The 19,028-nt window shown below is 46.0% G+C and overlaps 1 protein-coding gene across 1 annotated transcript in view; it reads right to left on the bottom strand.

Moving 5' to 3' along the window:
• Positions 1-19,028, bottom strand: part of LOC137649932 (lysophosphatidylserine lipase ABHD12-like) — a 220,366-nt gene that overhangs the window by 171,355 nt on the left and 29,983 nt on the right. Inside the window, exons 3-4 of the mRNA XM_068382921.1 lie at positions 9,482-9,587; positions 8,760-8,965 (exon numbers count right to left, since the gene is read on the bottom strand). Coding sequence (XP_068239022.1) covers positions 8,760-8,965; positions 9,482-9,587 — 312 coding nt within the window. The remainder of the gene's footprint in view (positions 1-8,759; positions 8,966-9,481; positions 9,588-19,028) is intronic.

Here is a 19,028-nt window from a genome sequence, read left to right as displayed (position 1 = left end):
TCATTGAAGTTTTTTTTGGCAAAAGAAAAAAGGAGGTTACTGCAAAAACTGATTTTTCAAGAATTTTTTTTGCCGTCGGGGTCGTTCGCGTCCGAGTATACCCTTAAAGGGGTGTCCGAGGAGCGTACCTATCCAGGGTTAAAGCTCCTAGAACTAGCGAAACAATCTCAATGGTGACGCTATCCACCAACATGCACGAATGCAGGCATACCAACATAACCTACTCCTGATGAAACGCTAACACCGATATCATAGGATAACATAAAATAAATGCTATATGAAAGCATAAAGTCGGTGTACTATATGAATATAAGGAAAAAACTCCTAAAGGTTCGAACGAATATTAAAGACGGACGAACTAACGAGACAAAGGGCAGAGGCGAAAGTAAGAACGGGGACGCCGCTCATATATAAACACTTCTCAATAATAAAAACAAAGATTACACTGCCCAATCTCGCTAAAAACTCATGGATAAGGTACTTAACTTCGATGGGGTATCTTGGGAATCGGCCATCGAGAGAAAGTTGATGATAAATCCAATGAAAAACACGAGAAAGAAATACTTTGGACTTATATGAATCAGGTGCTTGAAAGGAGTGTTGGGCAAGCGTGGGTTGAGTTAGTAGTACTGGTCTGCGAGGCAGGGGAGGTTGAACTGCACCTCACTATTGAGGGATTTCGAAGAGGAGAAGTCTAAATGGTACGAGACCTCTGGTATTTCGCCCCAGTCTATACCGACACCATTAGGTGAGCGAGCTAGTTCAACCTAGCATTCCTTTACATTTTTTCTCTGGTAATATTAGCAGTTATATTCCTTTGAAATGGTGCATAAGGAGCAATTTCACTGGGCGGCACAGGGATTGAGCCCAGAAATGTCAGTATTATTATAATTTATTCTATACTTCCCCGGTACCGACGGGATAGTATATCTCCCCACATTCTTGACAATACTCTTATTGAATGATCATAACTAAATACGGATTTGTTTTAACTTTTCATTATTGCCTATGCTAAGTTTTTTCGACCCCGATTATTATACCGGTTCAGAATGTTATTCTTAGTCTTTATCCCGGTTTTATACCGGTTTAATTTTAGTACCCGGAGCACCCGGGTTCCCCTTGAGATACTAACCTACTATGGGATACTCATGTATCTTTATTATTACAGGTGGTCCGCTGTCAGATGACAGCCTGTGCGGCCGTGCTCCAGCAAGCGTGCGGCCAGGATGTTTGCAGGTCGCATGCTCACTTCTCTGTCCAGGTGGACGACCAGATCGTCTGGCATCCAGAAAGCTGTGTGGTCTGCTACGGCCTGGTCTCACCGCTTACCTCGGATTCGGTAGGTGTCCCTGTCGTTACTATCTAGATTTACTTCGGATTTAATCTCTGGATTTTCCTTGTTATTTCCATTGTAATCTCTGACCGAATTAAAACTTTTAATCTCGGCCTACATGTTTTTTACACTTCCTTCGACGAAGTTACTTTGTTATTAGTAACGGTTTATTTTCTTTCAGAGCTCTCAATCTTTTAAGACCTCTGCCTTGGCGACCCTTAAGGTCTGGGTCGGCGGGTTCGCCCGCAATGTCAAGGCCAAGAAACCATACGTCTTGTCCGAGGAAATGTGTACCTTGATATACCCCAACGCCAAGACCTCGGCTGCGGTCCCCAAGGACGTGGCGGACCCCATCATCACCAAGATCAATGAAGCTCTGCTCCTGTCTGAGGACCACGAAGTGATGGGGGAAGCAATCGTGGAGGACGTCGCGGGTATCAACCTCGACATCGAACCCATGGCTCTCGACGAGCCCGAGCTAGGTAGGGAGGTAGGTGAGGCAGGTGGGTCCCGGGCTAAGATTCCTCTCCTTAGTCCGTCTTTTTCTACCTCTTCCGCTAATTCCTCTTTTCAAGGGTTCTCGGGGAAGCACGCGGCTGATATCAGGCCACGTCCTGTTGCCCCTAATATTAAGTCTTCACGTAGACCCTTACTGAAGTCCCGCAAGTCTTCCAAATCCCCTAAATCAGTCAAGACTTCATCTTCCAGAGTCCCCTAAAGACTCAGCTGTTGCTTCTTCTTCCTCTCTTGGGTCGAGAGCGAAGACAGGCTCCAAGACCAAGACCCCGGAGGCTTCCTTCGACCCGGACGCCTTTTCCAGCAAATTACTGGATCAGATCGGTTCCTTGATGACGTCCCTCACCGAGAGGGTACAACACCAGGAGTCTCTCGTTGAGAGCCTCATGCGTTCGGGACTGCAGCAACAACATGTCATCCCGGATGCCTCTAAGCTCCCGGAGTTTGTCAAGAGCAACCCGTGGAGAATGGCCTTGCAATCCCCTTTCAAAGATGGCATGTTGACCATCGAGGGATGTGGCACCTGGCCTACTGAGGACTTCGAATTCTACCCGCCGGGTCTCCAGTTCCCCTTCCCCGGTTTTGCTCGTCTAACCGAGGAGGCTCTTGTAAGGCTGGATAAAGTTCCCAAGGAAACAGTGATCTATCCGAAGGAACAGGCTCAGTCTACCTGGGTTCGGACCCTGAACGAGTGGGAGTGTGTGAATACCATGCTCACACCCCATAAAAGCTCCTACACGATGTTCGTGGTAGACGAGCAAACCCCCACTCCGTGTATCACCAAGATGATGGACCTCGCCCATCAAGCTATCAACGAGGACAAGCCGTTACCGCAACTGCGGGAAACGGACCTGACTTCCCTCCTGTTCCTGGGAGATCACGAGTGCTGGCTTAACGCCCCAGCCACGTTCATGGCTGGCAAGCTAAGTGCTGACTGTGCTTCCACACAGTTTAGCGAACGTCTTCCCAGGCTTCCGGAGTCCTTAATCCGCCTCGAGTTCGAAGCCCGGACCCGGCTAATTAGGTCAATTAACTCAGCTACAATGGCTGAAATGACCTCTTTAATGTACGAGGAGGAACCCCTTTTTAAGGTTCTGACAAAGTCCTTGCTTCAGACCTTGCTGTCTGATGCCTACGACTTCCTTGCAGCCAGACGTCGTTGCCGTAGACACGACTTGTCTGAGGCCACCATCAGATATGAGCCAAACAAGCTCATTAAAGCCCCAATATGGGGTCCTGACTTATTCCCGGAGGATCTCGTTAATAACGTCCTCAGCAAGGCTGCCAGAGTCAACCAGAGCCTCAAGGTTCGGTGGGGCCTAGTCCCCAAACGTAAGTTCGAACCAGCCAGCAACCAATCTCGGGGTAGGAAGAGGTTAAGGCCTTTCCAATCCTCCCAAAACCGACAGCCACTTCAAATAGTCCAAACTATCCCGGTATCGCAGGGGAGTCAACCCTCCACTTCAAAGGGACAACCCCAACAGCAGTATGTGTTGGTCCCTCAGTCTCAGGTAGCAACTACCTCGTATGCTACTTCCCCTGCCTTTAACCCTAACTATGAAATCCAAGGTGCGTTCCAAGGTTACCAACGCGCCAGAAGCTCAGGTGCGAGAGAAACTTTTCGCAACAGAGGTGGCAGAAGAACCTTTTCTTGAGGCCGAGGATTCCGCGGAGGCCGAGGATTCCGCGGAGGCCGAGGATTCCGCGGAGGCCGAGGATTCCGCGGAGCCCGAGGATTCCGCGGAGGCCGAGGATTCCGCGGAGCCCGAGGATTTCGCGGAGCCCGAGGATTCCGCGGAGGCCGAGGATTCCGCGGAGGCCGAGGATTCCGCGGACGCCGAGGATTCCGCGGAGGCCGAGGATTCCGCGGAGGCCGAGGATTCCGCGGAGGCCGAGGATTCCGCGGAGCCCGAGGATTCCGCGGAGCCCGAGGATTCCGCGGAGGCCGAGGATTCCGCGGAGGCCGAGGATTCCGCGGAGGCCGAGGATTCCGCGGAGGCCGAGGATTCCGCGGAGGCCGAGGATTCCGCGGAGGCCGAGGATTCCGCGGAGGCCGAGGATTCCGCGGAGGCCGAGGATTCCGCGGAGGCCGAGGATTCCGCGGAGGCCGAGGATTCCGCGGAGGCCGAGGATTCCGCGGAGGCCGAGGATTCCGCGGAGGCCGAGGATTCCGCGGAGGCCGAGGAGGCAAATCCGCAGCGAACCATTGAGAATCCTCGGGTAGGGGGAAGACTCTACATCTTTCGGGACCGTTGGAAGTTCAGCAATTGGGCTTTCATCATAATTTCCAAAGGTCTGGGGGGGAGTTGGATAGAAGGGCCCCCTCCACCAACCAGTTTCCATAAACTTCCAACGAAGGAGCTAGCCTTATATGCAAACGATCTATTGCAAAAGAACGCATTCAAAGAAGTAAATCACTTGAAATTTCAAGGTCGCTTGTTCAGCGTGCCAAAGAAGACACAGACAAGCGAAGAGTAATCTTGGACCTGTCTCATCTGAATTCTTACATTCGATGCGACAAGTTCCACATGCTAAACGTCTCTCAGGTGCGGACCTTACTTCCCCGTGGGGCCGTCACCACCTCTATAGATCTTACAGATGCCTAATATCACGTTCCGATAGCAAGGCATTTTCGTCCGTTTCTAGGCTTCAAACTAGGCAACCAAGCTTATGCATTCAAAGTAATGCCATTCGGACTCAACATAGCACCCAGGATACTCACCAAACTGGCAGAGACGGTAATCCAAGAATTGCGAACCCAAGGAATTCAAATAGTAGCTTACCTAGACGACTAGCTCATTTGGTCAGACAGCGTCGAGAACTGCCTCACGGCAACAAACAGAGTAATAAAATTCCTACAACAGTTGGGGTTCCAGATCAACTTCGAGAAATCTCGCCTAGTCCCGGAGACCAAGTTTCAATGGCTGGGATTACAATGGGATCTACGTTCCCATATGCTACGTCTCCCAACAGCCAAGAGGACAGAAATAGCAAAGAACACAAAACGTTTTCTCAAGGACAAATTGACGTCCAGGAGAAATCAAGAGAGAATCCTGGGTGCCCTGCAGTTTGCCTCGGTAACAGATATTGTACTGAAGGCCAGACTGAAGGATATAAACCGAGTATGGCGCTCCAGGGCAAACGAGAAATATCGAGACAAAAGAGCTCGACTTCCGCCAATTCTGAGGAAAACACTTCAGCCATGGACAAAGGTCAGAAATCTGGCAAAATCCGTTCCTTTACAATATCCGCCTCCAAGACTCGTCATTCACACAGACGCCTCCTTAACAGGCTGGGGGGGATACTCCCAGTACAGGAAAGTCCAAGGACTATGGTCGACAGTATTCCGCCAACTTCATATCAATGTCTTAGAGGCCATGGGGATATTCCTAACTCTAAAACGACTGGCTCCAGCCAAGAACCAACATATAAGATTGGTTCTAGACATCGAAGTCATAGTCCACTGCATAAACAGAGGAGGTTCCAAGTCAGGCCACATAAACAATGTGATGTTAGCAATATTTTCCATGGCAGCATCGAACCAGTGGCATCTGTCAGCAATCCATCTAGCGGGAGTACGGAATGTAGTGGCGGACGCACTTTCGAGGACAACTCCGCTGGAGTCGGAGTGGTCACTGGACCTAAAATCATTCAAATGGATTCTATCTCAGGTTCCGGGTCTTCAGATAGACCTGTTTGCATCAGAGTCCAACCACAAACTAGAGTGTTATGTAGCCCCCAACCTGGACCCTCGGGCTTACGCCACAGACGCAATGTCATTGGACTGGAACACTTGGGAGAAAATTTACTTATTCCCACCAATAAATCTGTTGATGAAAGTGTTAGACAAACTCAGAACTTTCAAAGGCCAGGTTGCTCTAGTAGCCCCCAACTGGCCCCAGAGCAATTGGTTTCCCCTGCTGATGGAACTGGGTCTCCACCCTCGACAGATACCCAATCCAATACTAACACAAGTAGTACAAACTCGCAGTGTGTTAGCTTCCTCAAAAATTCAGAGTGCCCTAACTTTATGGACTTTATGAAATTTGCAGCTCAGAGAGGTGCAGATATTGATCCTCAAAATACCCTATTTTTAGAATCAGATAAAAGGGAATCCACCCTTCGACAGTATGATTCGGCTGTTAAAAAACTCGCAAAGTTTTTAAGAGACTCAAAGGTTGAGATGATGACTATGAATCTGACCGTAACCTTCTTTAGAATTCTATTCGAATCAGGCCTAGCGGCCAGTACTATTACTACAATTAAATCAGCCTTGAAAAAGATTTTCCAAATTGGTTTCAATATTGCCTTACAGATTCATACTTCTCATCAATCTCTGCCAGACTGAAACCATCAACTCGCCCTAGCTCAGTTTCCTGGTTTCTGAATGATGTACTTAAGTTGGCTTCTGACACTCTCAACGAGTCTTGTAATTACATTCTTTTATTAAGGAAAACCTTGTTCCTAATGAGCCTAGCTTCTGGCGCCAGAATATCAGAACTTTCAGCCTTGACTAGAGATCCAGGTCATATTGAATTTCTCTCGTCAGGGGAAGTCTTACTTTCCCCTGACAAAAGGTTCTTAGCCAAAAATGAGGACCCCCAGAACGGATGGTCCCCCTGGAAGATTGTTCCACTTCCTCAGGATCCATCGTTATGTCCAGTAAACACTCTGAAAGCCTATTTAAATAGAACTTCCACTAAGTCCTCAGGGCCCTTATTCATTAGAGAAAATGGAGGAACCATCACCCTGAAAGGAATCACACAACAGATTCTATATTTCATCAAACAGGCTAACCCTGAATCATTCCCTCACGTTCATGATATACGAGCCGTAGCTACTTCTATCAATTACTTTCATCACATGAACTTTGATGAACTTACGAAATATACAGGCTGGAAGTCTCCGACAGTTTTTATACGCCACTATTTAAAACCTTTGGAAGCCCTAAAATTTGCTACAGTGGCAGCAGGGAATGTGGTTCCTCCTGAAAGTAATGATTCATAACCACAATGTCTTGCTCTATCCTCCTTCCTCCTACCTGCCTTACTTATTGTCCCTACTTTAGTTTTGGTTTTGTTTTTTACCTGAGCTACACCCTTATGGTGCATTTTTATTTTATCATGTCTGTAATTAGCCTTTCTCTCCCATGAGTTGATCTTTGTTGTTTTTACCCTCAGGATTGTAAATTATCAATTGATCTTGCAGTTTATTATTTTACCTTGCATTAACTTTGTCATTCCATAGTTTGGAATTTTTTGCTGCATTTGTTACTTACCCATCTATCCTTTTGTTATTTTGACTTTAATTTACTTTCCCCTCAGGTATTAGTTCCAAGTTTTGGGACCATTTCTCTTGTACTATTTCACGGAGCGGCACAGGTTGAGCCCAGAAAAGGGATTTTGACGAAGGAAAAATCTATTTCTGGGCGAGAGACCTGTGCCGCCCAGTGAACCCTCCCTCTACTTCCCTCCCAGAATGGGCCCAAACTTGGGTGCTATGAGGAGTGACGTCATTGGCGTGGGTTGAGATGGTGGTAGTAGCATTCAGTGGTGGGTGTTGAACGGCACCTCGCTGTAACGGGGATATTGAGGAGGAGATATCTAAATGGCGCGAGACATCTGGTTGTGATTTATCACGCCCCAGTATTATACCGACATCTTATATGGGTGAGCGAGCTGGGTTCAACCCTGGCATTCCTATGCAACTTTTTTCTCTGGTAATTCATAGCAGTTATATACCTTAGAAATGATGCAAAAGAAGCATTTCCCTTTGCGGCACAGGCTTCTCGCCCAGAAATAGATTTTTACTTCGTCAAAATCCCATTATTATTACCGATGTTGTTATTTTGTTGTTGTTGCTACTTGCTAAGCTACAACCCTAGTTGGAAAAGAAGGATACTATAAGCCCAAGGGCTCCAACAAGGAAAATAAACCAGTGAGGAAAGGAAATAAGGAAATAAATAAACCACAAGAGAAGTAATGAACAATTAAGATAAAATATTTTAAGAACAATAACATTAACATAAATCTTCTATATATAAACTAAAAAACCCTTAAAAAAACAAGAGGAAGAGAAATATGATAGAACAGTATGCCCAAGTGTACCCTCAAGCAAGAGAACTCTATCCCAAGACAGTGAAAGACCATGGTACAGAGGCTATGGCATTACCCAAGAGTAGAGAAAAATGGCTTGTTCTTGGAGTATCCTTCTCCTAGAAGTTTCTTACCATAGCTAAAGAGTCTCTTCTACCCTTACCAAGGGGAAAGTAGCCACTGAACAACTACAGTGCAGTACTTACTGAGTTTTCATCATCCTAACCAATCGACTAACCATACTGAATAAATGTGAAAATTAAAATGCAAAGATAATCAGATGTGCAATAAAAATTGATTTTCACTTCACAAATAGATCAAACTCACGACTCTTAAAAATAAAGGCAAGGCCAATACCAATAGAGCCAATGCATGCCATAAATGAAGTTGGTGCCCATTTACTACAGGATATAAATAATTTTAGCATAAAAAATACTACCCCATGACCAGCTGCATGAGCGGGACAAAAGGTTATAGAATTAGCAGATAAAAAGATGAATCATGCAGCTGTCCAAGCAGGTGGCTGCACACAAACTTTAAAAGCAAATTTAAATGTTCTTAATTTGTGAATTTTTGCAATTTGCAAGCACTGATTCTGTTCATACAGATATGACTGTATTGCATTTCCTAATGATGTGCTAAATAATAAGAATGAGTCATATATGCATATACATAAATTTCAAAATAATGAGAGAGAAATTTGTACTATTCAATGTTACCTTTATGTCTACCATGGAAATGGCTATTTGTCCCAATTTTCTTTAAATAAAAAAGGTTACCAAGTAACACAGTATGATAATAGGCAAGCATCTTACCTCTATAATCAAAGGCTACAACATGATAGTCCATTTTCCTAAGCACATTATACAACTCTATTCTATGAGCAACTGCTCTTGAAGCTGTGTTCCCATGCAGATACAATATGACTGGCCTGTGATCACCAAGAGAATTTTCAAACCAGGCATCTTTGTCAGTAGTCTCCATTGGGATTGAGGTAAGAAGCGACTCTGGTAGAATGTGCCTATATCAGAAAGAAAATCAGGTGAAAGTCAAATCATTTTCATAATACTTGAACCTATACACGATACCAAAATACACTGTGGCAAAGGATCAGATTCAACATTTCCCTTTATATTTATGAGTCAAATTTTCATATAGAAAGGGTGTCCAAATATTCAGTTAGCAGATCAGAACCCTGTATTGCTAGCTTTAACATTTCCATGTAAAATCTAAACATTTCTTAAGAATTTAAAAACAAACCCCTTATCATTAAAGCTAAAAATACTTTTTATCAAAAAAAACTAACAGCTTCTACCTTTTGAAATCTTTTTAAAGATTATTAAAGTGTTTATCCAATCAGTAAAAAAAAATACTACTTTTAAATACTGCGATTAGTACAGCAATAGTACTGTAATGTATAGGGTAATACTGTAGTAGTCTTACTTGAGATTTTAATGTCCCACTGAAATGGTGCATCAAATCTGTATGACAATTACAATCTATAACTTGAATTTATTTCATGCAATGAAAAACTTACCATACTCCAACTTTCACATTATCTTCTGTGTCTAAGTAAAAATTTCGTGTGCCTGGTAATCCTTCACTTTCTGGGTTACTGAAATCTATGGCTCTGGGATAGTTGACTGGAAAGAGGAATGAGATATTTGAAAAATGTTATTTTCATTAGTAAAATAAATTTTTGAATATACTTACCCGATGATCATGTAGCTGTCAACTCCGTTGCCCGACAGAAATCTACGGTCGGGATACGCCAGCGATCGCTATCCAGGTGGGGGTGTACACAACAGCGCCATCTGTGAGTAGGTACTCAAGTACTTCTTGTCAACAAGAACTCAATTTTCTCATCGGTCCACTGGTTCTCTATGGGGAGGAAGGGCGGGTTCTTTAATTCATGATCATCGGGTAAGTATATTCAAAAATTTATTTTACTAATGAAAATAACATTTTTCAATATTAATCTTACCCGATGATCATGTAGCTGATTCACACCCAGGGTGGTGGGTGGAGACCAGCATACATGTTAACAAAGAAGCTAAGTATCCCGTATTTCATTTTATCAGTTATTCAAAATAACAAACATAAAATAAATAAGTACCTGGTAAGGAAGTCGACTTGAACCATTACTCTGCCTTTTTTAAGTACGTCTTCCTTACTGAGCCTAGCGGTCCTCTTAGGATGCTGAACGACTCCTAGGTGCTGAAGTATAAAGGGCTGCAACCCATACTAAAGGACCTCATCACAACCTCTAACCTAGGTGCTTCTCAAGAAAGAATTTGACCACCCGCCAAATCAACCAGGATGCGGAAGGCTTCTTAGCCTACCGTACAACCAAAAGAACAACAATAAAAAGTATTCAAGAGAAAGGTTAAAAAGGTTATGGGATTATGGGAATGTAGTGGCTGAGCCCTCACCTACTACTGCACTCGCTGCTACGAATGGTCCCAGGGTGTAGCAGTTCTCGTAAAGAGACTGGACATCTTTGAGATAGAATGATGCGAACACTGACTTGCTTCTCCAATAGGTTGCATCCATAACACTCTGCAGAGAACGGTTCTGTTTGAAGGCCACTGAAGTAGCAACAGCTCTCACTTCATGTGTCCTTACCTTCAGCAAAGCAAGGTCTTCTTCCTTCAGATGAGAATGTGCTTCTCTAATCAGAGGCCTGATGTAGTAAGAAACTGCGTTCTTAGACATCGGAAGAGAAGGCTTCTTGATAGCACACCATAAAGCTTCTGATTGTCCTCGTAATGGCTTTGACCTTCTTAAATAGTACCTAAGAGCTCTAACTGGGCAAAGTACTCTCTCTAGTTCGTTCCCCACCAAGTTGGACAGGCTTGGGATCTCGAACGACTTAGGCCAAGGACGGGAAGGAAGCTCGTTTTTAGCCAAAAAACCGAGCTGCAAGGAACATGTAGCCGTTTCAGATGTAAAACCTATGTTCCTGCTGAAGGCGTGGATCTCACTTACTCTTTTAGCTGTTGCTAAGCACACGAGGAAAAGAGTTTTTAATGTGAGGTCCTTAAAAGAGGCTGATTGGAGCGGTTCAAATCTTGATGACATTAGGAACCTTAAAACCACGTCTAGATTCCAGCCTGGAGTGGACAACCGACGTTCCTTTGAGGTCTCAAAAGACCTAAGGAGGTCCTGTAGATCTTTGTTGGTGGAAAGATCCAAGCCTCTGTGGCGGAATACCGCTGCCAACATACTTCTGTAACCCTTGATCGTAGGAGCTGATAGGGATCTTACGTTCCTTAGATGTAACAGGAAGTCAGCAATCTGGGTTACAGTGGTACTGGTTGAGGAAACTGCATTGGCCTTGCACCAGCTTCGGAAGACTTCCCATTTAGACTGATAGACTCTGAGAGTGGATGTCCTCCTTGCTCTGGCAATCGCTCTGGCTGCCTCCTTCGAAAAGCCTCTAGCTCTTGAGAGTCTTTCGATAGTCTGAAGGCAGTCAGACGAAGAGCGTGGAAGTTTGGGTGTACCTTCTTTACGTGAGGTTGACGCAGAAGGTCCACTCTTAGAGGAACAGTCCTGGGAACGTCGACTAGCCATTGCAGTACCTCGGTGAACCATTCTCTCGCGGGCCAGAGGGGAGCAACCAACGTCAGCCGTGTCCCTTTGTGAGAGGCGAACTTCTGAAGTACCCTGTTGACAATCTTGAATGGCGGGAACGCATACAGGTCGAGATGGGACCAATCCAGCAGAAAGGCATCCACGTGAACTGCTGCTGGGTCTGGAATCGGAGAACAATACATCGGGAGCCTCTTGGTCATCGAGGTAGCGAATAGATCTATGGTTGGCTGACCCCACAGGGCCCATAGTCTGCTGCAAACATTCTTGTGAAGGGTCCACTCTGTGGGGATGACCTGACCCTTCCGGCTGAGGCGATCTGCCATGACATTCATATCGCCCTGAATGAACCTCGTTACCAGCGAAAGCTTTCGATCTTTTGACCAAATGAGGAGGTCCCTTGCGATCTCGAACAACTTCCTCGAATGAGTCCCTCCCTGCTTGGAGATGTAAGCCAAGGCTGTGGTGTTGTCGGAGTTCACCTCCACCACCTTGTTTAGCTGGAGGGACTTGAAGTTTATCAAGGCCAGATGAACCGCCAACAACTCCTTGCAATTGATGTGAAGTGTCCTTTGCTCCTGATTCCATGTGCCCGAGCATTCCTGTCCGTCCAGTGTCGCACCCCAGCCCGTGTCCGATGCGTCCGAGAAGAGACGGTGGTCGGGGGTCTGAACAGCCAATGGTAGACCTTCCTTGAGAAGAATGCTGTTCTTCCACCACGTTAGAGTAGACCTCATCTCTTCGGAAACAGGAACTGAGACCGTCTCTAGCGTCATGTCCTTTATCCAGTGAGCAGCTAGATGATACTGAAGGGGGCGGAGGTGGAGTCTCCCTAACTCGATGAACAGGGCCAGCGATGAAAGTGTCCCTGTTAGACTCATCCACTGCCTGACTGAACATCAGTTCCTTCTCAGCATGCTCTGGATGCATTCTAGGGCTTGATTGATCCTTGGGGCCGACGGAAAAGCCCGAAAAGCTTGACTCTGAATCTCCATACCCAGATAGACAATGGTCTGGGATGGGACGAGCTGGGACTTTTCTATATTGACCAGGAGGCCCAGTTCCTTGGTCAGATCCATAGTCCATCTGAGATTCTCCAGACAGCGACGACTTGTTGGAGCTCTTAAAAGCCAGTCGTCTAAATAGAGGGAGGCTCTGATGTCTGCCAAGTGAAGGAATTTCGCAATATTCCTCATCAGTCTGGTAAACACAAGAGGTGCCGTGCTTAGGCCAAAGCACAGGGCTTGGAACTGGTACACAACCTTTCCAAAGACGAACCTTAGGAAAGGTTGGGAGTCTGGATGGATGGGGACGTGAAAGTACGCGTCTTTCAGGTCTAACGAGACCATCCAGTCCTCCTGCCTGACCGCTGCTAGGACCGACTTCGTCGTCTCCATCGTGAACGTCTGCTTGGTGACAAAAGCATTGAGAGCACTGACGTCCAGCACCGGTCTCCAACCTCCTGTCTTCTTCGCTACCAGGAAGAGACGGTTGTAGAAGCCCGGGGATTGATGGTCCCGGACTATGACTACCGCTTCCTTTTGTAGCAAGAGCGACACCTCTTGTTGCAACGCTAGCCTCTTGTCCTTCTCCTTGTAGTTGGGAGAGAGGTTGATGGGAGATGTAGCTAGAGGGGGACTGCGGCAGAACGGAATTCTGTACCCCTCCCTTAGCCACTTCACAGACTGAGCGTCTGCACCTCTGCTCTCCCAAGCTTGCCAGAAGGTCTTGAGTCTGGCTCCCACTGCTGTCTGGAGAGGAAGAAAGTCAGAACTTGCCTTTTGCGGACTTGGAACCCTTCTTGGATTTGCCACGGTGACTGTCGGCACGGGTACCTCCTCTGCTGGAGGTTCTGCCACGAAAGGGCGGGATGAACCGAGTTGCAGGAGTGTCCACTGCTGCAGGGCGGAAGGGTCTAGGCACGGAAGGTAAGGTTTTAGCCTTACGTGCAGACGATGCCATCAGATCATGGGTATCCTTCTGGATAAGAGAGGCAGCCATCCCCTTAATCAGCTCCTCCGGAAACAGACACTTGGAGAGAGGAGCAAACAACAACTCCGACTTCTGGCAAGGAGTGATACCAGCCGATAAGAAGGAGCAAAGATGTTCTCTCTTCTTGAGCACTCCCGACACGTACGAAGCCGCAAGTTCACCAGACCCATCCCGGATGGCTTTGTCCATGCTGGACATGATCAGCATGGCAGAGTCCCTATCTGAAGGGGAAGTCTTCCTGCTTAAGGCACCCAAACACCAATCGAGGAAGTTGAATATCTCGAAGGCACGAAAGACTCCCTTCAACAGATGATCCATATCGGAAAAGGACCAGCAGATCTTCGATCGTCTCATAGCCAACCTGCGGGGAGAGTTAACCAGACTTGAGAAGTCGCCCTGGGCAGAGGCAGGAACTCCCAAGCCGGGTTCCTCTCCCGTGGCATACCAGACGCTCGACTTGGAAGCAAGCTTGGTAGGCGGAAAGATGAATGCAGTCTTTCCCAGTTGCTTCTTGGAATGCAACCACTCTCCCATAACCCTCAAAGCTCTCTTAGAAGATCGTGCGAGAACAAGCTTGGTGAAAGCAGGCGCAGCAGACTGCATGCCCAGAGCAAACTCGGAGGGAGGAGAGCGAGGGGTTGCAGACACAAACTGCTCAGGATACAAGTCCCTGAACAAGGCAAGGACTTTACGAAAGTCTAAGGAGGGAGGCGTAGACTTGGGCCCTTCAAAGTCAGAGTGTGGCTCATCCAAGTGTGCAGCTTCGTCATCCGATACTCCATCATCCGAAAGCTGAGCAGGAAGTGGCAAAGGTAGAGCAGGAAGCTGAACGGCTGAATCCGGCAGAACGGGTGCATGCGTAGCTGCGGATCCAACATCATGCCGCTGCTGGTCTGTCTGCGAGCTGGCAACAACAAAAGCAGTGTTGGTGCGTGGGAGGGGCTGCGGTGGGTAGCAGAGCATGCTGTATGGTATGCGGAGCATGCTGTATGGTATGCGGCGCATGCCGCATGGGTTGCGGAGAAAGCTGCATAGTGCTGGAACCCGGCAGCTCCACAGCAGCAAGAACATGCGTCTGGCAGGGAGGACTGCGCATCGGTGGTGGAGCTCTCACAGGTGGAGTGTGGGAGCAGGCAGCCGCAGTATCTGCTGAGCGCACAACCTCGGCGGGTTGTAGGTTAACAGGTGCAGTGTTAACCTTCTCAGCATGATACTCCTGCATGAATGCCGCAAGCTGAGACTGCATAGTCTGCAGCATGGACCACTTAGGGTCTACCGTGGTTGGAGCAACAACAGACGGAGCAGAGGCCTGTTGTGGAACCACTCTACCTCTCTTGGGAGGTGTGCAGTCATCAGATGACTGCAGCGAGTCCGAACTGACCCAGTGGCTACACCTGGGCCGTTGGACTCGCTCGGAAGGGACCTTACGTTTGAGCGGTCGTGAGACCTTGGTCCATCGTTTCCTCCTGGAAACCTCTTCCACAGACGAGGAATGTAAGGGCTCATTCGTCTGTTTGTGGATGGGACGATCTTGAACAGATACGTCCGCAACCACTGAGGATACATCCGTGCGCCGATCAAGGCCTGCCGAACCCTTTGGGCCTTCGACATTGCTTCTCCACTGGGCTTGGGAGCTTGCAAGAGGTCCCGGACTGGGAGGACGACTGGCACGCACAGATGTACCCTCATGCGCAACACTGACACTGACACTTTTCACATCACTAGCACTAACACTTCCCACTGCACTTTTCGCTTTCAGCTCTCTGACATCTGCCAAGAGGTGATTACGGTCATTAGCCAATGACTCCACTTGGTCACCTAGAGCCTGAATGGCACGCAACATATCCGCCATGGATGGCTGAGCACTAGTAGCAGGTTCGGGAGTCACCACCACAGGGGAAGGAAAAGGTTGAGGGGCATGGGGAGAGGAAAAATCCACAGAGCGAGAAGAACTCCTCCTGATTCTCTCCTTCTCTAACCTACGTGCATTTTTGAGGAATTCGTTAAAATCGAATTCCGAAAGCCCAGCACATTCCCCACATCGATCTTCCAATTGACAGGTTTTACCCCTACAATTGAAACAAACGGTGTGAGGATCTAAAGAGGCCTTCGGAAGACGCCTAGCACAAGTCCTAACACTACACTGCCTGTATTTAGGGACTTGAGACTGGTCAGACATCTTGAATTTAGAAGTAGTCAAGGGGGAATTCCAAAATCTAGCAAAGTTCGTTAACAATTAATCCAAATTAATTCCAAAAGCTTGCTAAGCTAATGATAAAGCTTCCTGAATAGCGAAGGCTAAACTCTAGAGTAAATACATCACCAAATCGTGAACAACAACTCCAGAATCAACAGCGTATCCAAGTAGGTCTTGCCGGCGGCACGACAGAGGAAAAATTGAGTTCTTGTTGACAAGAAGTACTTGAGTACCTACTCACAGATGGCGCTGTTGTGTACACCCCCACCTGGATAGCGATCGCTGGCGTATCCCGACCGTAGATTTCTGTCGGGCAACGGAGTTGACAGCTACATGATCATCGGGTAAGATTAATATTGAAAAATAAAAGATCTTAAAAGTAATTTGTAATTTTATTTTAAAATAGGGGTATATCTTCAGTAGAGCTAGAACAGCTACTAAATCTTTAAAAGATAATTGGTTAACAACAGGGCAGTAGCTTAAATAATAATAACAACTAGAGGGACTCTCAGTAGAGTGCAGACCTCTACCACAGCCAGCTTATTTCTTGACCTTGTGCTTGACCTTAACCTTAACATGTATTAATTGGCGTGAATTTTCATGCACTCAGATATGTACCAAGTTTGAAGTCTCTGTAACAACGATGTGCAAACTATAGCTGATTACGTGTGCTGGACATTTGCTTGACCATGACCTTGACCTTTGACCTTCACCTTTGACATTGGCCTTCCAAAATTTAATCATTTCCAGCTTTTTACACAAAAGATAATCTGTAAGTTTCATTACTTTAGGGTTGAATTTGTGGCCAGGAAGCAGTTCACAAGCAAACCAACAAACAAACAAACAAACACAAACAATGGGGTAAAACATAACCTCCTTCCAACTAGAAAAGTACTCAGAGTGCAGAACTCCGCTATGGCAGATTATTTCTCGAAACTAGCGTGCGTTTCCAAGAATCAATCATTTCCACCTATTTACATAAAAGTTTAAAATACCTGCAAGTTTCACTACTTTAAGAATTGTAGCCATATGGTTGACAACCAGAATTTGACCTTTTGCTTGACCTTGACCTTGACCTTCAACATTAACATGTATTAATTGGCATGGATTTTCATACACTCAAATATGAACCAAGTTTGATGAGCATGTGACAATGATGTCCAAACTCATGGCTGATTACGTGAATTGGACATTTTGCTTGACCGTGACCTTGAACTTTAACCTTGACCTTCCAAAATTTATTCATCTCCAGCTTTTTACATAACAGCTAATCCCTGAAAGTTTCATTACTCTATGATTAAAATTGTAGCCAGAAAGCTGTTCACGAAAAAAAAAAAGACACAAACACACACAACAGGGGGTAAAACATAACCTCCTTCCACTTTGTTGGCAGAGGTAATAATAAATAATAAATAATAACAATAATAATAAAAATAAAAATAATAATAATAATAATAATAATGAAAATAATAAAGGGATTTTGACGAAGGAAAAATCTATTTCTGGGCGAGAGACCTGTGCCGCCCAGTGAAATGCTCCTTTTTTAGCATCATTTCTAAGGTATATAACTGCTAAATAATACCAGAGAAAAAATTGCATAGGAATGCTAGGTGTGAACCCAGCTCGCTCACCTGAAAGGTGTCGGTACATTATAACAAGGGCGTGAAAATCACATGCAGAGGTCTCGTACCAATTAGAAATCTCCTCGTCAATATCCCCCAAATCAAGAGGAGCCGTCCCAAGTCCCCCACAGACCGTCACAATTTCAAAACAATTAGATTACTGTAAGGATAAAATATAACAATCTCGAATGAATAAAAGTGATCATGGACGAAAATTATAAATTGTTGAGGACTGTACATAAGGATGCAACTGAAGGGTGCAATCCAAAAGATAAACCAAACCACTGTAGGGACAATAAGTGAGGCAGGTAAGGGGAAGAGAAAAAAAAAGGGGGGGGGGAGGGCAAGACTTAGTGATTAAGATTCATGATGATCAGGAGGAACCACATTTCCTGCTGCCACTGTAGCAAATTTTAGGGCTTCTAAAGGTTTTAAATAGTGGTGTTTGAAAACTGTTGGGGACTTCCAGCCTGTATATTTCGTGAGGTCATCAAATTTCATGTGATGGAAATAATCAATAGAAGTAGCTACAGCTCGAATATCATGGACATGTGGGAATGATTCAGGGTTAGCCTGTTTAATGAAATACAGAATCTGTTGTCTGATCCCTTTAAGGGTGACGGTTCCTCCGTTCTCTCTAATAAATAAGGGCCCCGAGGACTTAGTGGAAGTTCTATTTAGGTAGGCTTTCAAAGTCGTAACTGGGCATAAGGATGGATCCCGTGGAAGGGGAACAATCTTCCAGGGGGACCATCTACTTTGGGGGTCCTCATTCTTTGCCAGGAATGTTTTGTCAGAGGAGAGTAGAACTTCTCCTGATGAGAGAAAATCAATATGGCCTGGATTTCTAGACAAGGCTGAAAGCTCCGAAATTCTGACGCCAGAGGCTAAGCTCATTAGGAATAGGGTTTTCCGTAATAATGGGATATAGGCACATGATTCATTAGGAGTGTCAGAAGCTAATTTGAGAACATCATTCAGAAACCAGGAAACTGCGGTAGGACGAGTTGATGGTTTCAATCTGGCACAAGCTTTAGGAATGGAAGAGAGGTATGAATCCGTAAGGTCAATATTGAATCCAATCTGAAAAATCTTTTTCAAGGCCGATTTAATGGTAGTAATAGTGCTAGCTGCTAGGCCCGATTCAAATAGAGTCCTAAAAAAGGTTACTGTTAGGTTCATAGTCATTCTCTCAACCTTTGAGTCCGTTAAGAACTTGGCGAGTTTCTTGACAGCAGAGTCATATTGTCGAAGGGTGGACTCCCTCTTATCTGATTCCAAAAATACAGTATTTTGAGGGTCAATATCTGCGCCTCTTTGGGCCGCGAATTTCATAAAGTCCATAAAGTTAGGGCACACCGAGCGTTTGAGGAAGCGAACACAGTGCAAGTTTGTACTGTCTGTGTTAGTATTGGATTGGGGATCCGCCGGGGGCGGAGGCCCAGTTCCACCAGAAAGGGGAACCAATTGCTCTTGGGCCAGTTGGGGGCTACTAGAGCCACTTGCCCCTTGAAAGTTCTGAGCTTGTCCAATACTTTCATCAACAGGTTGATTGGAGGGAATAGATAAATCTTCTCCCAAATGTTCCAATCCAGTGACATTGCGTTTGTGGCGTAGGCTAGGGGGTCCAGGTTGGGGCTACGTAGCATTCTAGTTTGTGGTTGGACTCTGTCGCAAAC

The sequence above is a fragment of the Palaemon carinicauda genome, chromosome 1 (assembly GCF_036898095.1).
Source record: "Palaemon carinicauda isolate YSFRI2023 chromosome 1, ASM3689809v2, whole genome shotgun sequence".
NCBI lineage: Eukaryota > Metazoa > Arthropoda > Malacostraca > Decapoda > Palaemonidae > Palaemon > Palaemon carinicauda.
The sequence above is the reverse complement of the archived record's forward strand: the minus strand, read 5'-3'. Positions and strand labels throughout refer to the sequence as shown.